At 36.9% G+C, this 27,125-nt stretch overlaps 1 protein-coding gene across 1 annotated transcript in view; it reads right to left on the bottom strand.

Annotated features, from left to right (window-relative positions):
- Window positions 1–27,125, bottom strand: part of LOC127622645 (WD repeat and FYVE domain-containing protein 3-like) — a 102,518-nt gene that overhangs the window by 41,370 nt on the left and 34,023 nt on the right. Inside the window, exons 14-33 of the mRNA XM_052096665.1 lie at window positions 25,566–25,678; window positions 23,769–24,003; window positions 22,138–22,238; window positions 19,720–19,938; window positions 18,763–18,944; window positions 16,900–17,131; window positions 16,515–16,675; window positions 13,384–13,495; window positions 13,011–13,201; window positions 12,313–12,465; window positions 11,476–11,549; window positions 7,526–7,687; window positions 7,166–7,260; window positions 5,374–5,494; window positions 4,883–5,100; window positions 4,229–4,425; window positions 3,441–3,575; window positions 2,711–2,890; window positions 2,301–2,534; window positions 1,955–2,054 (exon numbers count right to left, since the gene is read on the bottom strand). Of these exons, the coding sequence (XP_051952625.1) occupies window positions 1,955–2,054; window positions 2,301–2,534; window positions 2,711–2,890; window positions 3,441–3,575; window positions 4,229–4,425; window positions 4,883–5,100; window positions 5,374–5,494; window positions 7,166–7,260; window positions 7,526–7,687; window positions 11,476–11,549; window positions 12,313–12,465; window positions 13,011–13,201; window positions 13,384–13,495; window positions 16,515–16,675; window positions 16,900–17,131; window positions 18,763–18,944; window positions 19,720–19,938; window positions 22,138–22,238; window positions 23,769–24,003; window positions 25,566–25,678 (3,215 nt within the window). The remainder of the gene's footprint in view (window positions 1–1,954; window positions 2,055–2,300; window positions 2,535–2,710; window positions 2,891–3,440; window positions 3,576–4,228; window positions 4,426–4,882; window positions 5,101–5,373; window positions 5,495–7,165; window positions 7,261–7,525; window positions 7,688–11,475; window positions 11,550–12,312; window positions 12,466–13,010; window positions 13,202–13,383; window positions 13,496–16,514; window positions 16,676–16,899; window positions 17,132–18,762; window positions 18,945–19,719; window positions 19,939–22,137; window positions 22,239–23,768; window positions 24,004–25,565; window positions 25,679–27,125) is intronic.

Genomic DNA, 27,125 nt, shown 5'->3' with positions numbered 1-27,125 from the left:
TAAGTCTCCTCACATTAATTCTCTTTCTGTCACATTCCTCATTGATGGGCCCAGGAGAGGAGTCTTTGTCTCCTCAGGTGTGAATCACATGAATATTTGTGATAATTCACGCCTCCTCGCATATGACCTTTCTAACACTAAAAGTGTCTAACAAAAGTTAAATTACTATATTGTTTTGTATGAATGAATGATCAGGATGGTTTTCACATAATTTTGTAGCAAAAAATAAAATAAAAAAAGGATACAAGATCCAGTTCTCAAAAGTCTTGTGGACAAATGTTTAGTATGCGTTATATGGCCTTATTTCAATTACTTAAAATGATATTTTCAACAATCCACTCATATTAACATTTCACATATTAGAAAAAATAGATTGTGTGTCAAAAACAAGATTATAAAGACCACATTAGTGCAACAATCAAACCCCGAAATTCACCCCGAACAAAACAAACAAAAAAGAAAAATGTGCGCATTCACCCCATGCACGACAGCGCAAACATTTGTCCATCCCTCTAAACTAAATCAGTCCTTGTACGCCAAGGAGAGACCGCGACAAGTTTGCCATTGGATTGCTCAAGTCTGGTGCTTCTAAACAAATTTTGTGAGACAGAATTACATAACAGAAGAAAATCTATAAAACAAACTCCAGCCAAAAGGCAGAATAAACACAAAGAATGTGTAGACTCATCCACAAACTGTTCTGAAGGTGTGTTCCTCCCCAAAACAAGCTCCAGCCTCTAGCGGAACCAACACACATACACACACAAACAAATAAATAAATAAATAATGATAATAAAAATAAAAAAAACGTTCCGTTTCCTCATGCAGTCAAACAAATGTTCAGTGAGCCGGCTGTTTCATAAGTGCTGCAGATGACCTAATCCTTCCAATGTCCAGCAAAAAAATATTCCACAAAAAATTCCATCCAATAGGAGGCATAAGCACAAACAATGAGCAGATTCATTCACAACTGTCCAAAAGGAGTGTTATTCCACAAAACAAACTCCAGCCCCTAGGAGGAACCAGCACAAAAACAAAACAAAGGCGGCGCCTATTTTCCTCAGATGGTCAAGTGAATATTCAGTGAGTCAGGCCCCTTTGGCTGTAAGGCGAGCAACACACAATGATTTACTCATTCCCTTGACTTTATTTAAGAACAATGATTGTTGGGGACAAGTAAATATTTTGCAGCCATCCTTAGCATCTATTCTCAATCAGGCCAGGAAATTCATTGTAAAAGCTACCCTCCGTAGATGCAAAGGTTTCTTGAAGGAGTGTTATTCCACAAAACAAACTCCAGCCGCTAGGCGTAACCAGCACAAAAAGAAACAAAAAAGCCTCCTGACTTCCTCATACAGTCAAGTGAATTTTCATTGAGTCAGGCTCACTTGGGAGCAATGCGAGAATCACACCATGGCTTACACATTCAAATGACTTCATGAAGGACAACTCTAGTTGGAGACATGTAAATACTTTGTGGACATCCATAGTCTAGAGTATCAGCTTGAGCACGTAAGTGTCTTTTAATGTCTCCAGAGCCTGAAGATTTTGAATTCTTTGACATATGGTCTTCATAGAGCAGTTATGAATCAGAGCGTAACGAATCTCACTGGTTTATGACACAAAAATAATAAAAACTAGCAAAGTGCGCATAGCTCGCCGTTCACATGTCCAACCCTTGCATGGCACCACACAACTCTCAACATGATGAGGTTTATTGATGAGAAATAAAAAATTTACAAAATCATCAACTATCGGCAAAGATTTTTCGTACTGATCATTGTTCTACCTCTATTCTGCACTTTATCTCCTTATGTGTTCCATGGAAAGACGAAAGTTTTATGGTTTTGGAATGACATGAGTGATGATTCATTTTTGCATGAACTGTTCCTTTAAACCCATGTACCACACTATTTCCTGGAACAAATACATATTGTTGGGATATTGAACTAACCCAGAAGAACATCTGCAGCGAGGAGCTGTTCCATCACACTGTCCAAGATATAGGACTGAAACTCCTTCTGCTGGGTTCTGGTGGAGCGCTCTGGTGAGGCCTGGAGACAGAAAGCAATGTTAGTGTTTCAGACCAACAGATGGAGGCTCCCATAATGGTTTCTGGGAAGCAACATCAAAATCTCTAGCTGCAAAGTGCTGCAGGAATATCTACATTTACAGATTACAAAATTCAATAAAATTGAAACAAGACAGGATGCGCTGGAATGAGGTCCTGAAGCTTCATGTAGCATTACTGGCAACAAATTCAATATTGTTTTAATATAGCATCTGAGAGGGAGTCTCACCTCTAGGAGAAGGTCAATGATAGGGGTCTGCTTGCTGGCAGGTGTCATGCACAGGTTGTCCATGATAAGGACCCTCATGAAATCAAAGACGTACTTTTTGGCTGGGTGGTTGGTTAGGTAGGTTTTAGTGCCCACATTACAGTATTCTGACTGGCTGCGGTTCATGCCTGTATCTGTTACAAAGGCCTTGAACTCCTCTGTGGGTGAGCCTGCTTCATCATCCAAATCAGTCACCTAAGAAAACAAGACATATCTCAGTTTAACCACTAACTTTCTAAACACACCAAACATCAAAGTATTTTTTGTCTTTAAAATCAAAAACACAAATTGTACAAGGAACCAAAAGCAGTTATGTGTAAAGCTGTTTATATGGTTTAATACAACAACAAGATCAAAACACAACAGCATACCATCTCTGAGTAGGGACGAATATTGAAAGGGAAAACTGTAGCAGCAAGTGTACACAGGAAGTCTGGACTGTGCCACATGGGTGCCAGGTCAGAGATGTTGTGGTAGAGGTAACGGAAAAACTGCATGAGAGTGATGGGATATTCTCTCAGCCATGAACCCTCCTCCTCTGACTGCCAGGGCTACGAGTTTGAAAAGAAAGAAAATATCCAAAGCTATGTCAACTTCTGCTTTCAGCTTCTTTTAAAAAAAGCCTGTTGTAATGTGGTATTCTTTTGGTACATATTAAAAAAGGAATAAATCTATTGAACATAATATTAACATATTAAGTAAAAAAAACAACAACATACATTTCTACTTTCATTTTTAAATGAATTCATTTTGACAAAGCACATATTTGTGATTAGGTTTTTAATGCACTCTTAAATTTGTGTCATTGCGATTTTTCATAAAAAATGTCATGAATTTGTATTTGGACATTGTCCAAATGTGCAATTATATTCTTAGCTTGGATTTTGGTGCAATAGAATCATGTGAGTGTTCACCTAATGCCACAAAAATGATATAGGTATAATAATTGCAATACTTCAGAAGTACCAATTTTTTGCCAACCCCATCAGTTAAAGCTTAAACACCTTTGATAAACTACCAATGCAAACCACGGCAATCATCATGATGACAACAGCTACTCATGGGAGTCATATTTCTTTGGCAGGTGGGTTGGAGACTCACCAGGTTGAGCATACTGCGCAGCATGGCCAAGAGCAGGAAAGCTGCTTCAGTGCACATGTTGTGAATGGAGCCCGCCACTGTAGCACTGGAGGCTGGGAAGCCAAATATAAATGTCCAGATAGAGTCCAGGTCAAACTGTGGGAAGAGAGGGGGTCACGTCACTTTAAATGTGTTTCTTATGGCATTACATGAAATGTTTTTTTATTGAATGTGGATTTATGAAAGGAGAACATAAATGGCAACAAGCTGTAATTACTTAACATGATTAAAAAACTCAAATTAAATGAATAGCAACAATTGTCCCTTAATTGATTTAGCTAAAAAGTATTTAAATAGAATGTACAGTAATGACACTTACAATGATCTCAAACAGAGGGAACAGTCACATGAGTAGATGGTTACAATTTTCTAAAGTATGCTTGACAGAATGGATGATGTGATGAATAAACACCATTTACATACCCTCTCACCATGTTGTTCCAAACCAGTATAACATTTTATTTTCCATGGACCACTAAAGGAGATGTTAGGCAGGATGCCAGAAACAAACAGCCTCAGTCACAAAGCATATTTTTTTTTACATTCAATGAACGTGGAGGGTGACTGAGGATAACATTCTGCCTAAAATGTCTTATTGTGTTCCACAGAAGAAAGGAAGTCATATGGGTTTGGAAAAACATGAGGCTGAGTAAATGATAGAATACACACACACACACACAAAAACAAACATACCACAGTGAAGAGTGTGCTAAGCTTGATTAGTAGGGAAAAAAGGTTTGCATACTGACATGTACCTGCAGGCTGTCAGGCAGCTCTGTGATTGGCTGCTGGAGGAAGAGGGCCATGAGCATGAAGTAGATCTCTGGGACATTTGTGTGTTTAGGCAGTAGTGTTTGCAACACAGGGAATCCTGGGAAATGACAGGCATCTCGGTTGATTTCACGCACTGTTGACCTGCCCCCTGCACTGCGACCCACGTTAAAGCCTGAGAGAGTATAGGAGAGGAGGGAAGAAAAAAACAGAAAGAAATTAGATGATAACAGAATAAGCCAAAAAAACAACAAAAAAAACAAAAAACATACGTACTTATAAAATGTATAAAATATGTATGGAAACATGATGTCAACTGAACACAGAGAGACAGTTTTGTTTCTAGTTTTAGCTCATTTGCCTTCTTTGGATCCTTTAAATTAACACCAACTGCAGCCATCACCAACTAATGAAAGGCTACTTACAACATATGTCCATTTTAAACATTGTAGGATAATGGTGAACTAGCACTTGAAAAGCACAGATTTCCTTCTCTTTAACTCATAGACATTCCTCATAATCACAAAACGGTTTAAAATAATTTATCTTGATATGATACATTTATCAAGAACCAATTTAGTTAAGTGGCACTAGTAATTTAAGGTTAGGGCACTTTTACGCATCTTTCTCACCCAGAACAGTGCCAATCTTATTAGTGAGAACAGAGTCTGTGTGGTCCAGCCAGCCTCCTCCAGACAGACCTTCTTTAAACCGGATCAGGATGGATTGGTTACTAAGCAACACCACCAAGATCAAGAGAGCTGCCGTCACCGTGCTGGAGTGAATGTGCTCTTCCATAAACATCAGCAACCAATCAAAACCCAAGGTGCGCACAAGCTCCTCGCATGCCCTGGGGGAAGATAGAGGCAATTTTAGGCACAATTTCTTCAAAGGGGTTGAGACTGTTATGGTGAGTGTTAAATATGAAGGTAAAGCATATCTAAATATAAGTAATACATTTTCAATTTAAATAATCAGATTTATCAAGGCCTTAATTTATAGACAATTAAAAGTTAAACACCACATTTTCAATGTTTCCAATTTCATCTTTAACCAATACCCTTAAATACAGTGAAATGAAGTCTAATCTTTGGACCATAGTTTAATATGGAGTATCACTCACTGTGCATTAACAGTGTTTTTCTCTTTACAACTGAAGAGCTGCTTAAGCAGGATGTCTAGGAGTCTGTTCCTTAGAAGAATCAGGTTGGATGACATGAGGCCTCCAAACTCATCATCAACTCCTAAAAACACAGGAGGAAAACATTAAATCATTGAGAAGTTAAATGATCCAGTTAACAATTTGGGGTCTTTTTTTTTTTTTTAAGCTTCTTGGGTTGTAAGACACCAACAGTCTTAACTGACAATGGATGCCTTACATTAAATAATTTTTGTCAATCCAAATGAATTCAGTCCAATTGCAGATTCCAAAGGTACTAATTATATGTCCCCTAAACTTTGCAATCCGATACAAATATTAGTTTACATGTGCAAAACTTTTGCGCATGCGAAGAGTGTCAGTCGTTGCATTCTGAAAAAGCGGAGAAAGAGAGAATGGGACAAAACCTAGTCCGTGATTGGCATTTTTTGCTTTGTTAAGATATCTAAAAACAAACAAAGAATTAGAAGCAGTGTCTCATACCCTGTCTGACCATATTTGCCTCATTCCCATTCCTCCTCTAATATAATCGCTGGCATCTCTGGATGCAATTATGAACTTAAGACAGTTGGGTGAGAGTTGTCCTTGTTGTTTTAAAGGAGTTTACAGATGTGGAATGGAAACAAAATAATAGGGACTTTAAGCCACAGCTGCAGAAAGGACGCTAATGGCAGAATGGAGAATTGATTCCATTCAAGAAAAAAGGGTAGGCTTTTTGTAACAAAGAGAAAAGGGATGCTTGCAGTGTTAAATAACTGTCAGAAGAAGAGGTTTACTCTTCTAAGATATAAATAGCATATGTCTAAAACCAAGATATTATTATTAATATGACATCGATATTTTTGAGGTTCTTTAGTCAAAGCTTCTAACTGTGTGTAGTTTATCATAAGTTTTGAGGAGGATATTTAGGCTATTTACTGTGTTCACTTTGCATCATCTATTGTAAAACATATTCTAACATTTTCTTTCCTAATCTGTCACATACAATCGACTGTCACTATGGAAAAGAAGAAATGCTTTAGAAATTGTGGTAATGACATCAAGAAATGTTGTGTACATTCAATGGAATACAGAATGCAGTATAGCCAACACCTGCCGCTTGGTTCCAGTTAAGTAACACAACATTCTCTTTTGCTGTATGTGATATCATGAAAGAATATACTGTATGCGCCCTGCAGAATATTCAGTGCGAGCCCACATACCCTTAATAATGTGTGTTGCTTTGTATAAATTAGGTTCCTCCAAAGAGTATCATGTATAAACATACATTTTCACCACTGCTCTGCGCATGAGTACAAGGTATTTTAGAATCCAATTGAGAAAGTAGTCGGATTCATACGTTTACATGGCTAATATTTTTCTTTTAAACTGATTATTTTAGATCTACACAAACCATTTCAATTTAATGGAAATTTAATTTAGATCCAGCTCAATCGGATTATAAACAGATTATTTGGTTGCATGTAAACATGGCTAATGCCAAGTTTCCCATGTGTCAGATTTCCATTTCCATTTATGCCTTTGGCAGGAGCTTTTATCCAAAGCGACTTAAAGTGCATTCAGGGTGTACATTTTATCAGTTTGTGTGTTCCCTGGGAATCGAAAGATCTTGGCGTTGTGAGCGCCATGCTCTACCAGTTGAGCAAAAGAAACCTTACAGATTTGTTAACAATGCAAAGCTAAATGTAGTTGTCTTGTTCCAACAACATGATGCTAAAATGTTTTGATACTAGCAAGATTTGAAATGATGACTCACCTCTGTCGATCTTCTCCTCATTGGTGTTCTCCATAACGACAAACTTCTCACAGACTGCAAATGTCGGCAAAGTCGAAGAGATGAACTGCCCAAATCTTGATTTATACAAAAAGTGACAGTCATACACAAAGGCATTTCTACATCTAGAAATGAATTATAACCATACAAGAAGGTTGTTTAATCACGTGCAGTAAAGGTTCCCTTATTTTAGACAAAACCACCTCTAATATTAAATACAATATGTTATGGAGTATTAACATTTTCCAGAATTAGAACCTCTCACTTCCGATTTAGATTCGATCTTCTCTTTATATAGGATGCATTTTGAAAAGGCGCTCATCTCTGCATCTCTGTGTTTACCTGAGCAGGTCATATGAGTTGGGGAAGCCCTGCAATAGCAGACTGAGGACGTTACCAATGGCAGCAATGGTGGGCTGAGACAGAGACTGATCCCTCAGTGTCAGTAGCAGTTTGGGGATCAGCTGGAACTCCCGCAACAGTTTGCCATTCTTTGCAGCCTCACTGAGGACACAAACAAATGGACTCAGCTGTAGTGATACAAGTTGTATTAATTCTAAATGATTTATTAATTTGCAGTTCTTACTCTGGCAACTCTGGATCAGAATTTAATTTCCTCTCATAATCGGTCTACCCCTTCTACAGAATTGTTCAAAAGTCTTAGGTACATAAGATGTTTCACAAAAACATTTGTCTTAAGATGGTTATTAATGTCTTCAGCTTTAGTGAGTCAATACAAATATAAAGTTTAGACTCCTAAACATTTATTTTGCAAGTAGAATAGATTAAAATACAGTGCTTTGAAAAAGTAATGTCCCCATCCTGATTTCTTCTGTTTTTGCACATTTTTCAGACTCAATTTTTTAGATCTTCAAACAAGATATAACATAAAAAAAGGCAACCAGAATATATAATTTTTTACTGAAGCAAAAAATTTATTCAACACCTATATCAGTCAAGTGAAAAACAAACTACCCCTTAAACTTACTAGCCAGTTGTTACCTTTAGCAGCAACAACTGCAACCATACGCTTCTGATAACTGGAGATCAGTCTTTTACAACACTTTGATGGAATTTTGGACCGCTCTTCTTTGCAGAACTGCTTTAGTTCAGCCACATTGGCAGGTTTTTGAGCATAGACTGCCCATTTAAGGTCCTGCAACAGCATTTCAATCTGGTTCAAGTCAGAACTTTGACTAGACAAAACGTATATTTTTAATTTAGCTTCTTTTGAGCCATTCAGAGGTGGAATTACTCCTATGCTTTGGATCATTGTCTTGCTGCATAATCCAGTTAAGCTTGAGCTTCAACTCACAGACTGATGACCAAATGTTCTCCTTTAAGATTTTCTGGTAGAGAGAAGAATTCATGTTTCCCTCAATTATTGCAAGTCTCCCTGGCCCTGAAGCAGCAAAGCATTCCCACACTATTACACTATCACCACCATGCTTGACCGTAGGTGTGTTTTTTTGTGGAATTCTGTTTTTTATTTACGCCAGATGTAACACGACCCCTGTCTTCCAAACTTTCCACTTTTGACTCATGAATCCACAGAACATTCTCCAAAAATGCCATTTCTGCCCAGTGTCCACAGTGACCTTAAGTGATGCGGCCTGTAGTTCCTTAGAATTAGTCCTTGGCTTTTCTGTGACTTCCTGGATGAGTTGTCGCTGTGCTCTTGGAAGAATTTTGGAAGGTCAGCCACTTCTGGGAAGGTTCACTACTGTGCCAAGTTTTCCCCATCAGGAGATAATGGCTCACTGTGTTTCTTTGGAGTCCCAGAGCCTTTTAAATAGCTTTGTAACCCTTCCCAGACTGATGTATTTCAAATCAACTTTTTTCCTCAATTTCTGGAATTTCTTTCAACATTGGCATATTGTGCTACTGGGTGAGACCTTTTAGCTAACTCCATGCAGCTGAAAAACTTCTGTTTATGTGTTGATTTGATTGAACAGGGCTGGTAGTAATCAGGATTGAGTGTGTCTAGTCCAGCTGAATCCGATTATGAATGCAGTTTAATAGATTTGGGGATTTAGTAACTAAGGGCAAATACTTTTCCACACAGGCCTAGTTGGTACTGGATAACTTTTTTGCTTCAGTATATAACATTATCATTTAAAAACTGTATTTTGTGTTTACTCAGATTGCCTTTGTTTTATTTTGTTAGATTTTGTTTGAATTTTTGAAACAGTTTAGTATGAGATACACAAAAACAGAAGAAATCAGGATGGGGGCAAATACCTTTACACATCACTGTAGAATACAAGAACAGTGAGCCCTGCAACAGATGGCATGGCCCCCACAGAGCCCTTAACTGAACATCGAGTCAGTTTGGGTTTACATGAAGAAACCGAAGCAGAAGAACTGTGGCGAATTCTCCAAGAAGCTTGGAACCTCCTATCTGCCGACAACCAAGAAAAACTTTGTCCAGGTGTACCTAAGAGAATTGGTGCTGTTTTGAAGGCAAAGGCTTTTATTATGTTTACTGGTCAAAGTATGACATTAATTGATTAATGAATATTAATTATGGGATTATTTTTGAAGACATCCTTACTATGCAACACTTTTCACAACTGCCTAAAACTTTTGTATAGAACTGTATATGATGCAGTTGACCCATTTCACAAAACATATGTTATGCATTTAAGAGGTTCTGTTAGTGCTGTCTAATACTGACAAGTAACCAATATAAGGCTTAATGTGCTCTATCTATTCATTCTTTTCTAGGGCTAAAGAGTAAATACAGGCCCATATATCATTGCATTGCAGAAAGGTTTCAGTCAATTGCCCAGAATCAAAGATTCAATAAGTAGTGATGGGAGCAGTGTTGGGCAGTAACGCGTTACTAGTAACGCGTTACTGTAACACAGTTACTTTTGACAGTAACTAATACTGTAACGCATTACTTTTTAAATAAATTAACTCTGTTACCGTTACCATATGGTGCGTTGTCCGTTACTTTTTTAAATTAATTAATTTTGGCTGAAGTGTAGCCTACAGCCTAACCTGTTTACAGCAGCGACGCATTGTAGGATTGGCGGATGCCAACCACTGTAAACACGCAGACGCACTGTGGGCGTGTTTCCGTTTATTCAAGTATGCGCGACAGTCATGGCGAGTCAAGGCGAGAGCAAGACGAGTTTTTCAAAGTGGAAATATGCTCATTATTTCACTTTAGTTGAGCATAAAGACAAAAATCTTTTAGTGAAATGTAAGCTGTGTCTTTCTGGTTCGAATGTCCTATCTACTGATAAAAATAGCAACTCCAATCTGTCGAAGCACCTCCAGAAATGACATGCCTCGATAAAGCTAGAAGCTAACCCGGTGTCAGTGGACACACTCGAAGTGAGTCAAGCCCCTCCAGCCAAACAACAGCGACTAGATTTTAACCGGACTGTTATTAGCCACAGCCAGGGACAGATCAACAAAGCTATTGCACGGTATGTTGTTGAAAACATGCAGCCTGTTTCTACTGTGCAGTCGCCGGCGTTCAGGCAGCTCGTTGGCATGATAACATGTTCAGGCGGCAGCGGCACACAGCAAATGGGACGAAAAACTTTTATTTTTATGGACATATACAACAGCAGATTTTGCACTTTGAATACAGACAGCTTACTTTACATAGTGGGGTCATGCAACTCTTAATTTGTGGTTGGATTGGAAATTGCTCATAGATTTAATATTTAAACAGCATTTATATTTTGTATGTTTTTTTTTTAATGCATATCATTTATGTTTGTCAATAATAGCAGTTTTTTGGTGCTGAGTTTCTCGAAATTGATTCTGAATAATTCAGATTGCTTTCATTTATTTATTTCAAAATGTTTTGTTATGTTGTACATTGTTAATAGTTTTCATACTTAAGCTGTGAAAGGAACATTTTTAAGGGCTCAAAACAACAGCTATTATGATGCAGAAGCCACTTTAGTTTTTGATTCTGAACATATTATTCAGCTTGTTTTGTTATTTATTTCAGAAATCCTTGTGATATATTCAGTTTGTGCTGGTCTGACTGAAATATAATAGTGTTTACAAATTACTTTCTGTTTAAGTCAGTTTTGTGTTTGTATAGAGTAAGACCATAACGCATAAAAGGGCATTAATAGGAACATTAATGAACATTCTTTAAAAAAGTAACTAAAAAGTTACTTTTAACAGTAATGCATTACTTTTTGGTGTAAGTAATCAACAAAGTAATTGAGTTACTTTTTTAATGAAGTAACTAGTAACTGTAACTAGTTACTATTTCTTAGTAACTAGCACAACACTGGATGGGAGTACAGATGGATTACCTGGATTCAGTTAAAAGTTCAATGAAGTGCTCAAAGAGAGACAGGTGAAGTTCATAAGGAGCATGAAGCCAAACCTGTAAAAACACACACATAAAAATTCTAGAACCCAAAGAATTACAAATCTTTAAAACAATCTAAAAAAATAGGTGTATATATATATATATTAAAATTAAACTTACTCTTAAATATTCTAATAACTAGGCCTATGCAAAGAGGGGGTAATTTTAAAAAGAAAATGTTAATACATTTTCCTTGTGGTGATATATCTACTCCAGGGGATAACCAGGGGGCCTGGGTAGCTTAGTGAGTAAAGACGCTGGCTACCACCCCTGGAGTTAACTAGTTAGAATCCCAGGGTGTGCTGAGTGACTCCAGCTGGGTCTCCAAAGCAACCAAATTGGCCCGGTTTCTAGGGAGGGTAGAGTATTACGGAGTAACCTCCTTGTGATCGCTATAATGTGGTTTGATCTCAGTGCGGCGAGTTGTGCGTGGATGCCGCGGTGGATGGCGTGAAGCCTCCACACACGCTATGTTATCAGCGGTAACGCGCTCAACAAGCCACGTGATAAAATGCACGGATTGACTTAGAGCACATTGGGAATTGGCGATTCCAAATTGGGAGAAAAACAAAAGGGATGACCTGGAACATCTGCTTTTAGTTTAAAAATATAATATAAAAGCATTGTCCGAACCTGTGACGAGGTGGGCCCACAAAGATGCTCTATGGTATAGCTTACTTATTGGGTCCTGGGCAGAAGGGCCCACCCATAACGTCTTGGGCCCTGTCAATTTAAAACAAAAGCCCTGCTATCAAAGCTCCCCATATCAGCTTCACACCTCAAAATCACAGAGTAGATCCTGAAAGGCCATGGAGTTTGGAATGATGGAGGTCTCGTGGCCACTATCCACAGTGCCAACCAGGGAGAAGGTCAAGTGTAGGATATGGCTGTTCAACAGAGGACGTTTCTTCTTTAGCAACATGGCCAACAGCTGTAACAGAATATGTTCAGTTAAAGAAGATCTGTCTTGCAATTCAGACAAAGGACAGTTCTGAAACTGATATTGGACAAAGACAGAAAAAAAAAAACAGACTGATATTGAATTTATACAAGAAAGCACTTGAGAATGATCTGCTGTTTTCTCATCCTCATTTCAGGATTCAGGAATTACATTTCAAATACAACCAAACACACAGCCATACATTTTGTTTATATAGTCACACCCCAATCAACATTAGCACCATAAAATATTGCTGTTTATCTACAGACCTACTAAAAGCAGCAGAGGAGTAAACAAGCGTGTCATCTGTTATCTTCAAATAAGCCTATCCCAGCATGCCACATCCTTATGAACCCCCACCAAACACATAAATTGCTATCAACAACAGTGCCAGATTATACAACAGACTGGGCTCACTGTTATAATTTAATCTGCCACCTCATTGGCTTATAACATCCTACAGCTACATCTGAGGAAATCAAGCACCAGGACAACCTCAGTTCAAAGGTCAAGGTGTAAATGTTATTGAAACCCACCTGGTAGCCTTTGATACGCTCCATCTCCTTGCTAGCTAGTGGGTTGCTCTTAACGACACACACTAGTGCTTTAACTGCTGCGTAGAGACCCTCCACATCTGATGCCATGGCAACCAGGCCCAGAATGGCTGCTGCTCCTCCAGTGTACTGGAGGATGGTGGCCACTGGTTTGGTTACAAATGCTCGTACACCTAGATAGAACAAGATAGCAGATGTGAATACATTCTGTAAACTGTTGGTTTCTTGGACAAGCTGTGCTGGCCAATCCATTTTTCATTAATGTTTTTAAAATGTTCTATTTTATTCTGCCACAAACCTTAGGTTCCTGCTGTCTTTAATGAGGAAAACAACACATGTCTGAGTCAGCACTCACCCAGGTAACCAATGACTGCTGCTCCAATGGTTCTGGCTGGTCCGTTGAGATGGCCCACAGCATTATGGATAAGCTTGACTGGTGTGGCACTTTCATGAGAGGAAACCCCCAGCTTAAAATAATGAAAATATCACTAATGAGAGAAGACTTACATAAATGTTGTAAAAAGAATGAAGCCCCATTAATCTAGCTCTACCTGTGAAGGCAAATCTGTCCCACACTCTGACAAAGTGCTAATGATGCAATTAAAAGAAAGCTGCAGGCTTTGTGATTTAGCTATTTAGTGGGTAGTAATGCATTACATTTACTTGAGTAACTTTTTTGGGGAAAAATTACTTTTAGAGTAGGTTTAAAAGTGGGTACTTTTTACTCTCACTCAAGTAGATTTCTAATGAATTTATTTTACTTTTCCTTCTTTACAATGGGTGGCGTCACTGTCGTTACATTACTGGGTTTAATTTGAATTCATGTGTAATTTATTGAGAGATTACTGAATGGGACTTTTATGAGTGCAGAAGTTCACAGAGCTGCGTGCGCTGAACCGTGTCGCAGACTGACACTCAATCACTGCAGCAGCTTCAAGCTCTTCAAACAAAGTGAAACAATTTCTTCGCTCTGCACAGTGTAAAAATAATAGTTTCATCACGCAATGCCTTCATTTAAAACTAAGTCAAGCTGATATTTCAAGATTAAAATCACAGCTCCATCTTAAGGCAGCACGCTGAGGTAAATTTTGGCTCGAAATCTAATGTGGGCTTTTCTGTGTGATGAGATGTCATTTTCAGGGTGATAATGTAACTGGGCTCTTATGACATCAGTTTTTAAGTGTACGTTTTTAAATCAGCGCAGCAATATATCAGTGCTTTGTCCCGCATGTCATAAGCAGTATTTATGCATTTTCTCCGCACACTTGCGGAGTTACTGGAAACTATTGCAGCTACTTCAGATGGATTAACTGTATAAATCAATGTAAAAAGTTAAGTGTAAATCACTGCCACTCACGTGATCGACAATTAGAGCGAACAGACAGTGACAGACTATTTCCAATATAGTGAATGGCAGTTAGTGCAATATATCTCAGCAGTAAGTGAAGGGAATGAGTGAATTTGGACGAAAGTGTCGGAGCTCTGGGACTTGTGCAGTTAAACGTCACATGAAATTTTTAAATAATTGGGCCTTACTTGTTATTCTTATTAAATAATATATTAATAAAATAATCTTCATTCTGTTTGTCATTTTTAATATATACTGTATTGATATAAAAAGTAAACACATTTGATCAAATAAAGAGTACATTTTAAAATGTATCTGTATGTTTTGTTATTATGTTATTTTAATCCAGTAATTATTTCAAAAAGTAAATTTACTACATTCAGCATGAAATTATTTATTTTATTTATTTACAGCGAGTGTTCCATGACCGGAGTTGGTGCCCTACATAGGTTGTGTACTCTGCATTTAGAGAGCGGTGGTACTGCTGTACAGAACTAATGATCTAAATACTTATGACACTGAAAACTGTAACTACACTGAAATAAGAATCCACACAGGACTTTAAAAGCTATGAAATAGCAAAAGAAGGCATTATATTTCAGCATTATATCAAATGTCCTTGTGGGACATTTTCATGTTTTCACTATAATAATTACTAGAAATGTTTTCAAACCTTTCTTCTTATTGACAAATTCATCCAGATCTAACAAAAGCCCTTAAAGGGATAGTTTGCCCAAAAATTATAATTATCATTATTTACTCACCCTCATGAAACCCCAGATGTATATGACTTACTTTCTTCTGCTGAAGAATTTCTGAGCTCTGTAGGTCCATACAATGCAAGTGAATGTGGCAACATTTTAAAGCTAAAAAAACAAACATGTGTCAGCATAAATATAATCCCTTAGACTCTAGTGGTTAAATCAATGTCTTCAGAAGTGATGTGATAGGTGTGGATGAGAAACAGATCACTTTCTTCTTGTGTTTTTGGTGATTCACATTCTTCTCTGCATATCACCACCTGCTGTCTAGCAAAAAATGACAAATATTGATCTGTTTCTCAACCACACCTATCATATCACTTCTGAAGACATGGATTAAACCAATGGAGTCTTCTGATTACATTCATACTGCCATTATGTGCTTTTTGGAGCATCAAAATTTTGGCCTACAGAGCTAAAATATTATTTAAAAAATCTGAATTCGTGTTCTGCCGAAGAAAGGAAGTCATACACATCTGGGATGGCATGAGGGTGAGTAAATGATGAGAGAACTTTCAGGTTTGGGTAAACTATCTCTTTAAAGTGATAGCTCAGCCATAAGGTACTATTCTGTCATAATTTCTCAACCCTCATGTTGTTCCAAACCATTGTGATGCTATGTATTATGTGGAACACAAAATATGGTCACCATTCACTTTCAAAAAAAAATTAAAAAATAATATAATATATATATATATATATATATATATATATATATATATATATATATATATATATATATATATACACACACACACACACACACACACACACACACACACACACACACACACAGGAAGTAAATAGTGTCTCAGGCAAGCAATCTGTCTAATATCAGACTGTGTTGCATGGAAGAAAGAAAGTCATACGAGTTTGGAACAACATGATGTGAATGATGACAGAATTTCCATTAATAATAATAATAATAATAATAATTCTGTATTACATGTTAAATGTGTATTATGTTATGGAATATATGAGAGTAAAGGTCTATTATGTCATTTGTGAAAGTAACGAGTTACTTACTTGAGTACTCTTTTAATTGGATACTTTCTTACTCAAGTAATTATTTATGTTAGTACTTTTACTTCTACTTGAGTAATTATGTTTTTGGAAGTACAGTTTGTAGCTACTCTACCCACCTCTGGTTTTTAGACAGATTTGAGTTCAATAATCACTAAAGATAAATTGCAGGAGAAATTAATTTATAACTACTAATAGTTGTTTGGTTTCAGAAGATTGGGGTCATTTTGCATTTAATATCAAAATGTGGAACGTAAACACTTCAAGAAACAAAAAACACATTCAAGGATTTCATATTAGGAATATATCATTAACATTCAAGATTATATAAAATCCATAAAAGACAGAGCTTACCTGCTTGGCGATGGCTTTGCTGTCCAGTTTGTTGTAGACCTTTCTGATCTTGGCCACAGTGACAGTAGAGACTGAGTGTGCAAAGAGACTGAAGGAGACCTTCTCCTCAGGTACCAATGCAACGGGACAGGCTGGCACAGACTCGGTCTTAGAGTCTTTACCTGGAGATATGAAAGGAAAATCTCTCAATTGATGTCATAAAACACAACAAGCAACCATAGGAGTCAATACATGCATTTCGCTAGACAACACACACAAGGAAAAACATTTAATGAGTACAATTATCCATACATTTTCAGTAAAAATAGATCTACTTTAATGTCAATCTTTATTTAGTTCCATAGTACCTAGTTATCCACCACAGTGTGAAATCACAGGTACTCACACGGCAGGTAAACAGCTTGGAAACTGCCCACATAATTGGGCCCCAGCTCATAGATGGCAGCCACACTAGCAGCAGGCAGCCCCTCCTCCAAAAAGTGCGTAGGCCCAAGTCGCCAGACAAGTGCGGAGAGCTGGCGCTGGGCCGGTGGTGTGCCGATGTAGCTGTACACTGTGCTTACGACGGGTGGATTTGTGGAGGCAGAACCGCCGGGAGCATTGTGAACATAGTGCAGCTATGAAGACAAACACAGTGAACAAAGAGAGGTGAATGAGACCTTATTGGTTTCTGAAACAGAAGTGGTTTTCAAACTATTTTGCTATTTTACAGTAAAGCCTGCAGTGGTGAGGGTGTCACTGGTGGAATTAAATATGAGCATAAATGGAAACCTTGGAAAAATTATAGGTTTACCACAGCAAATTCTTTGACTACATGTATGTGTAGGTGTGCGTATGTCAGGTTTTTCAACATTGTGTATGGGCACCAAATGTTTCCACAATGATAACATTTTAATAAACATACTAAAAACATTTAATAAAATGTTTATATACATTTAATTAAAAGTGCAAAAACATTTGTGTGAGGGTTAGGGCATATAAAATATCATTAGCACAGTATAAAATAAATGTTGTTATGTGAAGTCCTCACCTTGGAAGAAAAGAAAACGTGTGTGTTTGTTTTCATGTGTGTGTGATGTGTGTTAGGAACAGTTAATGAACAGATTATGTGGCTAACAGTGCTGGGTAGATTACTTCTAAATTGTAACCTGGCACTGATTACAAATGAATTACATGATTAAAATTGTTGTCAGTAATGTAATCTATTGGATTACATTTTTAAATTAATATAATCTGATTGCTTTTGGATTACTTTTGAATTACCTCTGACCAACAGAAAGTCTTGTTTATATCATGTCACATGCATCTGAATTGGAAAGGCTTGTACCATTTTGACATAATGTTGCTTAAATGCATTAAAGGAAACTTCAGTACAAATTTAAAACTTTTACAAATGGATCAAAATATGACAATTGATTTTACTAGCTATTTGTCTGTTTCTGAGTGAAATAGAAAGTCTTACAATGTTCTTTCTCCAGCGATTTTGGCATTACATATGTCATCCATATGTGGTAACAAATCAGACCAGTAATATTTGTGTATTAACGTAAAAAAAAAAAAAAAGTTGTCGCAAAAGCACATTCATGCACATTTTTCAAGCAGAGTACAAAAGTAATTTGCTAAACTAAAACTAACTTTACCACACTAATGCAATCGGTTCGGCATTGATATGGATTACCGCTCCATCTTCAGTGTCATTATGGCTGGTGTCTAGTATGTGCAATTTACTGCCTGATTAATATGTAATCATTTAATCCATAAAAAGTAACTGTAATCTGATTCAGAGTATTTTAAAATCGAATTTAATTTAATTACAAGTAATCGATTTTTGTAATCTGATCATGTAATCAATATTACATGTAATCTGTTACTACCAGCACTGGTGGCTTTTTTGTTTGATAGAGACAATCATCTCTAGGACTCAAAGATCTGTTGTTCTTAACTTGGCAGAATATTTTTAAGGCAGACTATTCTGACCACAAAATAGTAAGTTGTGTGTACAATGTTCTAGTAAGGACACTACTACAAGCTCAATGTACTTCTCCTGTACAAGGCCACTTCCTGGTTTACTTGACCTATAGTCAATGTTAATTCATTATGAAAGTTGTCCTAAAATAGAATTCCAAGGTCCTCATTTACTGGTGCAACTCTTACAGAACAGAAACTAGCTAGGACAATAAAAGAAAATTACAACATCAACTTTAGTTAAAACAAAACAAGTGTATCCACATCAGGAGCTGGGCCACACCTTGACTGTGCTGACCATCTGGCCATCGATATAGAGAGTTGCCATGCTGTTCTTCAGCATTCCTTTGCTCATAACCAACACCAGGTGGTGCCATTGTTCCTCAGTGATGAGGTCAGCACAGCGGAAACGAGCACAGCAGGGCAGGATCTCATAGAAGGAGGACTCCTCACTGAAGTCATCCACTGCAAAGGGAGAGAGGAAATGATGTCAGAGAACTAACCGCAGACAAAAGGAACTTTTCCTCTGCAATTCAGAAGGGAAATTTTCTAAAACCCTAGATTTAAATGCTTTAATTGTCAAATTGTCATTTGTCCATAATAAATACACGTTGTGACATCACAAGCCAAAATATACTTACAGAATCACAGTATTGATATTCCTCTAACATTCTGGTTAGGGTTAGCTCAAAATCTGTAACGCCAAGTATTAAACTTCCCAAATTAATTAAACCAGAATAACTAAATATACAAATTCCATTCAAACATTTTGTATATAATTTTATTCTTTGGAGTGCCATTTTTCTTTTGTAAACATTACACTTTAAGAAACATAAAGATTAAACCTTGAAAATCTCCCATGGACTTAAATTGACAATGTTCAAATTATCACAATTTCACATTTGCCTTTAGGAATAGCAGTTAGTCTTTTTTAGCACACTGAATTGTGATTGGCCTTTCTTGCATATATTTAACCATTTATAAACGCCTTTACATTGCAACCAAAGCTTAAAACCTTAACTTCCATTAAACCTAACTTAAACAAAAATGTAACTGTAACACTATTCTTTTGCTGCATTGCAAAATCTATTTTTTGCAATGTAAATTATATTTCTTGGCCTGCGCGCAGATATTCGGAAGCATTACATCTCACAACATTTGAGTAATTTTAAACCTCTGCAGACATTAACACAAAATGAAGAGGTAGAAGAGGAAGTGAAAGAGGTGTGGAAACACTTGCTGTATGTCTGAAGCAGTTCTTCCTTGGTGGACACAATGAGAGATCGATCCTTAGCGGAGAGCACAATGGCCAGGCACACATAGTGCTGCTCAGACGAGGTGGCCCTTCGCACCAATGTGAGCAGACGTACAGCGTGGCTCTGGGGTGGCGTGCTGAAGCGTTCAACACAAAACCATGTCGAGTAGCTAAGGCCGGATGGGGGTGGAAAGAAGCGCTCGCCTAAAGATAAGAGAGATAAGAGTATTTAACATTAGGGGCTACTTTCTTTACAAACTACTATCAGTGTATTTTCATTCAATATACTCTGTATACAGAATGTTATATAAAAGTAACTTTAGCCGTTCAATGCTGCATAAAAATGAGTAGCTTTTTATTGGCCAGGTAAGATTGCTTTATAATTCTGATGGTGCTTGAACAGCAATTGAATTGTTGTTGGAAAGGGAGAATTCAAGCGGTGTTATTAAAATAATTGACTTTATAAACATATATAGCATTTCACACCTTACTGAAACAATGTTCTCAATGGTCTCACATTTAAAAGGATAGTTCACCCAAATCTTATTGTTTCTTTCTACAGCAGAACACAAATGAAGATTTTTAGAAGAATATCTCAACTCTGTTGGTCCTTTCAATGAAAGCGGATAAAAACAGCAGAGGATTAGATATGGATTTTTACCACCGGAGTCTTATGGATTACTTGTATGTTGCTTTTATACATTTTCTGGCCATAATTCACTTGCATTGAAAGGATCAACAGAGCCGAGATATTCTTCTAAAAATCTTTGTTTGTGTTCTGAAAGTCAGTCATTCACGTCTGGGATGGCATTAGGGTGAATAAATGATGAGAGAATTTAAATTTTTGGGTGAAATATCCCTTTAAGCCTTTATTTAAAGGGATTGCTCTCCTGAACATTTAAATTATGTAATCATTTACAGCACAAAAGCAGATGTAAGGCAGACTGTCAAGTCACCAATCATTAGTTTCAATGAACCTTTTATCCATTCAATGAAATTGAATGGTGACTGAGATGGAACATTCTGCATAACATCTCCTGTGTTCCACAGAAGAAATTAAGTCATATTGGTCAGGAAAATTATGAGGGTAAATGATGAGAGTTTTTATTTTTGGGTGAACTACTCCTGTAAGTGAACATTATTATTACTAAACAAAGATCCCTGGAATTACATAATGACTCCTGATGAGTCCACATTCTTGAAACTTTAACTCAAGTTACTTAGATACACCAAATCCACTTCGGCCTGCACCCTTACAACCAAGAAACCCCTGGAAGAGAGACAGGAACAATGGACCAGACTGCAAAGGAGCTGAATGAAACCCTCAAAGCAGGAATGATGTCATTGACAAAAAATAGGTCAGAAGATATGATGCAGGAGTCCATCTATAAGTACTGAACTCATCCTTTCACATTCAAGATAGATAGATAGATAGATAGATAGATAGATAGATAGATAGATAGATAGATAGATAGATAGATAGATAGATAGATAGATAGATAGATAGATAGAGAGAAGGGAGGAGAAAATGGGGAGGATGAATGATAGAGACAGTAAAATGAAGAGAGAAAGACAGGAAACGAGAGAGATGGAGAGGCAGCGAGCCCTGAATCACCTCATTAATACTACATAGGCACTTCTATGCCCACTAAGGGCTGCTGTGAGACTGTGACATTCACACAGGAGCAAAGACACACACAATTTCTGTCAAGCTCTGTCAAGTTTCAGTACACTCTCTCTTTTCTCTTTTTAGACTCCTGCGTCTTCGCAAAACATACAGTCACACTCCTGTGCTCTCGTTCACTCTCTTCCTCTCCCTTGTCAAGTGCAAACACTTCTAAAATTCTGACAAGATGATACACCCTCCTTCACGATTCCATCCCACCTACATAACTCAAAAACAAACTCCTTTTATCCCTTTTGCTCTCGTTTTTTTTTTTCAATTATTAGTTTAAAGCTTATGTGTGCAATTTTTTTCAATGTTAAAATAGTTTATTCTATCACAGCTTAATATGCAGAGAAAAATATAAGTAAGCCATTTGTAAGTTGATTTTCCTGAAAACGTAAACAATGTGGCGCTATCAAAAATTCCTTATTTCAGCATCTCCTGGCCAGCCCAATATTACAACACTGGTGCAACCGATAGTGTGAATTTGGGGCAGGGATATCTGTTTATACGACCAATGAGCAGAGTTGAATTTCGTTTAGCGATGCTAATGATGCAGACATGATCCTCTTCACCTTTAATGGATGAATAACTAGCATACTTTTTCAATTTAATGAACATTTTATTCATATTTTGGGCTTCATCTTCATAAAATATTAGCATTTCCCCATTAAAGTAAAAGGCTGCTGGCTGGTGTTGTGCAAATCAAGGGTTTATGCATGTTTGTGTATACAGACCGTTTCCCATGCCGCTGACCACTGCCCCGTCACTGACTCCAGATGTGTTGGCATTGCTGGACGGTGCATTGTGAGGGGCCAGACTGGGCAAAAACAAACAGCTGGAGAGAGCAGGAAACAAGCAGGAAATAAAAAATAAATGTCAATTAATTAGGAATTCCCATGGGCCAGGCATTTAGCAAATTTTTTTCTTGCCTCTCTGAGATAAAATAAGAGAATATTTCACATTGGAGGCTTAAAGAGGAGATGTGGATTTATTTTTGTGGGTGTCATGCTTTATGTAACATTTGCACAATGTGCTTATCATAACAGCACTGCATTACATTGTTTTTTTACCACATTAGAAAAGTCACCGAAAAAACAGGCGATCAGACTATATGTTTATGATGTTTGATGGTTTAGAAATATGGAAATTGTGCGTCCTTATGCAATATTTCAGTCAATCTCTAATTCATTAAGCATTCTGTGATTCATCAAATATACAGAAAACCCAGTGTCACTCAAAACAGCTTCTAAAAGAGTCTCTATGGAAGCTAATTAACTCTAACAAAGGAAGCCTCAAATATAATTTTAATATTGAAAAATCTGTGGCCTAATAAACTTACCACCCCACACTGACAATAGAAGCACCCACCCAAAAAAAGCTGCACATTAACACTTCCCCACCAGACATGTGACTGTGTTTGAGGGGGTTAATGTCCACCCCCTTCACACTGAGTGCTCCCTCATAAACCAAAAAGCTCTAAGCCCAGCTGTGGCGTCACCATTAGGCTGGTCCGTACGCCCCAATACCGAACGCGTTTACATGAATTTTTCATGAAGGCAGATGGAGAGCACACGGTGTGTGTGAGTGAGAGTGTGTGTGCATTTTCTCAACATTTGCAAGATGAAATGTGGGCCAGTACAAGTGACTTTTACGTCTTCAATTATTCTAAACTCCATGTTCTATTCAGATGAAGAAGAAAGTATTTAAGGATGGGGGAGAATTCTGACTAAGACATAAAATATGCACAATTAAATTTGTCTGTTTAGCTGGTAAAGGTTGAATGGTAGTTCATTGTGCGGTAGAAGTGCTGTATAATAGCATTGTTAAACTGACAGTAAGGCCTTTGGGATACAGTAAAAAAATTATATCTGTGTACAACTAATAGTATTTGAAGCATGTGGGTCAGAGTTAAGTGTGTTGGATAAAAAAAATTGAAATTTTGTCCCATTTCAGAAATATACATTTCCCATTTTATAATTTGAAAAGAAGACAAAGTATAATCATTGTACTTCCAGTATTAATGAAAGTGCTGACATATTAAAAGATCTGTTATTTCCAGTTTACATTCCATTCTGATGGGATTTTGTTAAACAGAAACAGATGGAGGCTCAGTGTGGATTCTTTCTTGCGCTTCGAACTGTGATTATGTTACGAGATTTAAGCGCATTTCAAGCCTCTGTTTTTGGTAGCTTTAAACTAGGTCAAGCTTTTAAAAGCACAACACTGAATTGATTTTTGATCAATGTATGCAGTTGGTAAAAACAATAAATCTCTGATGTCTAACAAGTAAACAGATATCTCTTGTTTACAAACAGTGACTATGTAAACAAATAATTTTTTGATTTTCAAAAGATGGTCGCCTTACCCGAATCCCTCTAATGACGTGTCAAACTCCACGAAAGCAGGTGTGACAGAGGAGCCATGGAGACGGATGTCATGGGGCGTTGTCATGGAGACTAGGCACTTGACTCGGGTGAGGGGCACAGTGCTATCCTCAGCAGAGCGCACTAGACTTCTGCTGATTCTGTACTGGCTGTTGTCCTCATTAATCGTGAATACGCTGTCTGGCCCAAAACCCTCCATGGACAATGTCATGCTGTCTGGAGATGCAAAAGGTCAAATGTTGGTAGGGTTAAAGTACTATATAAAATATAACAGTCCAAAACACTCTTAAAGGGATAGTTCACCAAAAAAAATACAAATAATTATTAAATACACATATATATCACTATCATCATTTACTTATTCTCAAGTTGTCCTGTATAACTTTCTTCTGTGAAACAAAAACGGAGATGTTCACTTTAATTGTATGAATAGAATGCAATGAAAGTGAATGGTGACTGAGGCTAACACTCTGCCCAACATCGTATCGTTTTATGCTTTTAAGTTTTGATACAGCCAGGATCATCTTTTAAATTCTGCTGCTCTTAGTATTACATCAGACTGCATGATTAAAATGAGCCAGGCAACATTAATGCAAGATTAGAATCAATCATTATGTAATTTAGATAATATTTATTACAGCAAGTGTAAGAGTTTATGCATCACCCAAATCATAATTTTAAGCTGATAAAGAATTGTTGAATATATTCAGTCTGAGCAACAAACTATCAGACAATTTATCAAGAAATACCATGTACATTGGCCCCAAAAAGTATTTGGACACATAAAACTGTACAAATGTACGTTTTACATTGTATAACCAATTTTAAAGAAATCGAACATATACACTTTAGTAAGCAAAACACTTCACCAAAAAGTTAATCTAATTATAGATGTATTGTTCAAAATTAAGAAATTTTCTTTTTTTTTTACATTTCTTGGTTAAAAAGTAATTGAATTAATGACAAGAAAAGTAAGCTAATGCTGAAAAAAGGTATAGTACAATTTTGTTTTTAGATTGGTTTGGAAATATTTTTTAATCTATTTAATGAAATCCATAAATTTTTAAGTGTGCCTTAAGTTTCCAAACACTTGATTGGGCCACTGTTATTTAGGCAAATAATACACATGGTATTATTTATGTATGAATTTTGTCATTTCTTCATCTAATGTTTGTGTTGGTGTGTAAAGAGTGAACCAGTGTAACGGAAAGGGCAAAAGGTTAAAAAAGGAATGCAAAGGAATTTTGTAAATCTGACATTGTCTGGTAAAATTGTCTCTCAATCTGTTTTTGATCTTTTAAATAGCCTCATTCTGTTGTGTGTATAACCAATAAAATGTACTGCTTGTACTGAACACTGGACAGATTGCAGAATCACATGCATTCAAGTAAGCAAGCAGAAAACCTTTTAAATTAACACATTCAAAGGGGACTCGCTGAACTTGGTGTTAGCTTGGAGAAAAGTAATTCCATTGGTAATTAGGGAAACTGGGAATTTGTTTCTGGAAAAAAAAACCTGTTCAATTGAATTGCTCTGTGCTGGCAGAGCTGAAGAGAGCGAGAAAGGAATTTGTTTTGTTTGATTCTGATGTTGATTAATTGCATTTCAGTAAAGTCCACATTCAGTCAAGCCTGAAGAAATGTCCCTCCTTTCACCGGCTCACAGAGAAATCACAGAGACAAGTCCACACAACAATGACACAAACTGTTTGGAGGATTGTACAGAAACACAGTGACAGTTCTAGAAGTATTTCTGCATTCACTTCTTTTTTTTCTTACTTCGCATTTCAGATTCATAGCTGAGGGAGCTCGGCTTGTGGACCCGGTACTGCTTCAGGAGCTTTTTGTCCCAGGCACCACAATTGAGAGGATTCCCTAGCCGTAAAAATTCCCTGAAAAACATATTAAAAAGAGCATTTTATGGAGACAGCGATTAAAACCACACAATAAGCATCCACTTGCTATCCCAGCATGATAAAAGTACTTCGAAATCAAGGACAAAATGACAATAAATCTCAATTTTAAAGTAAAGATATAAACAGTGAGATTTAAAAGCCTGATTCCATAGTTAAAATATCAAAATTTAAACATGGAATCAAATTTTTGTATTTTGAAAATATTACAACAAAAGAAACATTATAATGTAAAATTAAGAAGGCATATTTAAGATTTTGCAGTATGTATATAGGTCAGTAATCAAATAAGCAAATTTGTGACATTGACCGTGTTAACTCCCTTGTACAATAGGTACAATATTCTTGCTAACTTTGAAGCACACAAGATGTTCTTTAGAACATACTGAAATCTTGCTGGGGTAATATGGATCATCAGGGTTTGCACAAACTTGTGAAATCAGCTACACGAGCAAATCAATTCACTTCAACTTTTTGCTAAAATTTTTATACGGATAAATAGAGCTGTCAAAATTATTCCGCTAACGCAAGCGATTAATTTAAAATGATTAACACGTTCATTTTTCTTTAACGCGCTTAATGCATTTTCCAATTTTCACATTGGATACAGACATTTCAAAGTCACAAAGCAAGTCAGTCCACTTTCGGGCAGCTATTTTCTATGTATATAATTGGAATAAACGTACAGCTCTTATCGACTTGAATGGGGTAATATGAAACCGAAATCTCCAAAATGGTTGGTCTAGATAACAATCAAAGGACATATTTCATATCAGTAGTAAAATCTGACAACATTAGTATCATAGATAATGCTTCTTTAGCTCAGATCACGCTAAGACGCTAATTTTCAGGCCAGTCCAGCTGCTGTGAATGCGTGTTCCCGAGTTGACTGACAGGCGATGTCTGTATATGTGATTCTGTGGCAGTGATCAAGTGAAGGGGAAAGAACGTCTAACAAAACAAACACAGATTGGACTTGTAACAAACATCGAGTGTAACGTGGAACTGAATTACCACAGAAGCACTTAAAGTCTTAACTATCACCTAAAACCAAACATACAATAAATGCCACAGATGAGGGATTGCTGTGGTAGGCTAGCTTGTTTTCCCGTGTACGGTTTATTGATGTGCATCTCATTTAAAAAAAGGTCAACTTTGACCCGGTTTCCACAAATCTTTTTAGGCATCAGCTAATGATTACCGGACAATTCAGATGAAGTATCATTACGTGGTCAGTGGCAGCGCTTAAAGCAGAACAAGATGTTGGAAGTATTTGGAATGGCATACTACCATACTACTCTTACCATTTCTGCCATACATAGATTTGACAGAAAAAGTTAGTGTAGAAAAAGCAGCGCTTAATATATCCTATAGCGCTTTATTTATATCCTGCCATCTGATTAATATTGTATAACATAATGGTTTA

The sequence above is a fragment of the Xyrauchen texanus genome, chromosome 3 (genome assembly GCF_025860055.1).
Source record: "Xyrauchen texanus isolate HMW12.3.18 chromosome 3, RBS_HiC_50CHRs, whole genome shotgun sequence".
In the NCBI taxonomy this organism is placed as follows: Eukaryota; Metazoa; Chordata; class Actinopteri; order Cypriniformes; family Catostomidae; genus Xyrauchen; species Xyrauchen texanus.
Note: the sequence above shows the minus strand (reverse complement) of the source record. Positions and strands in the feature narration are given on the sequence as shown.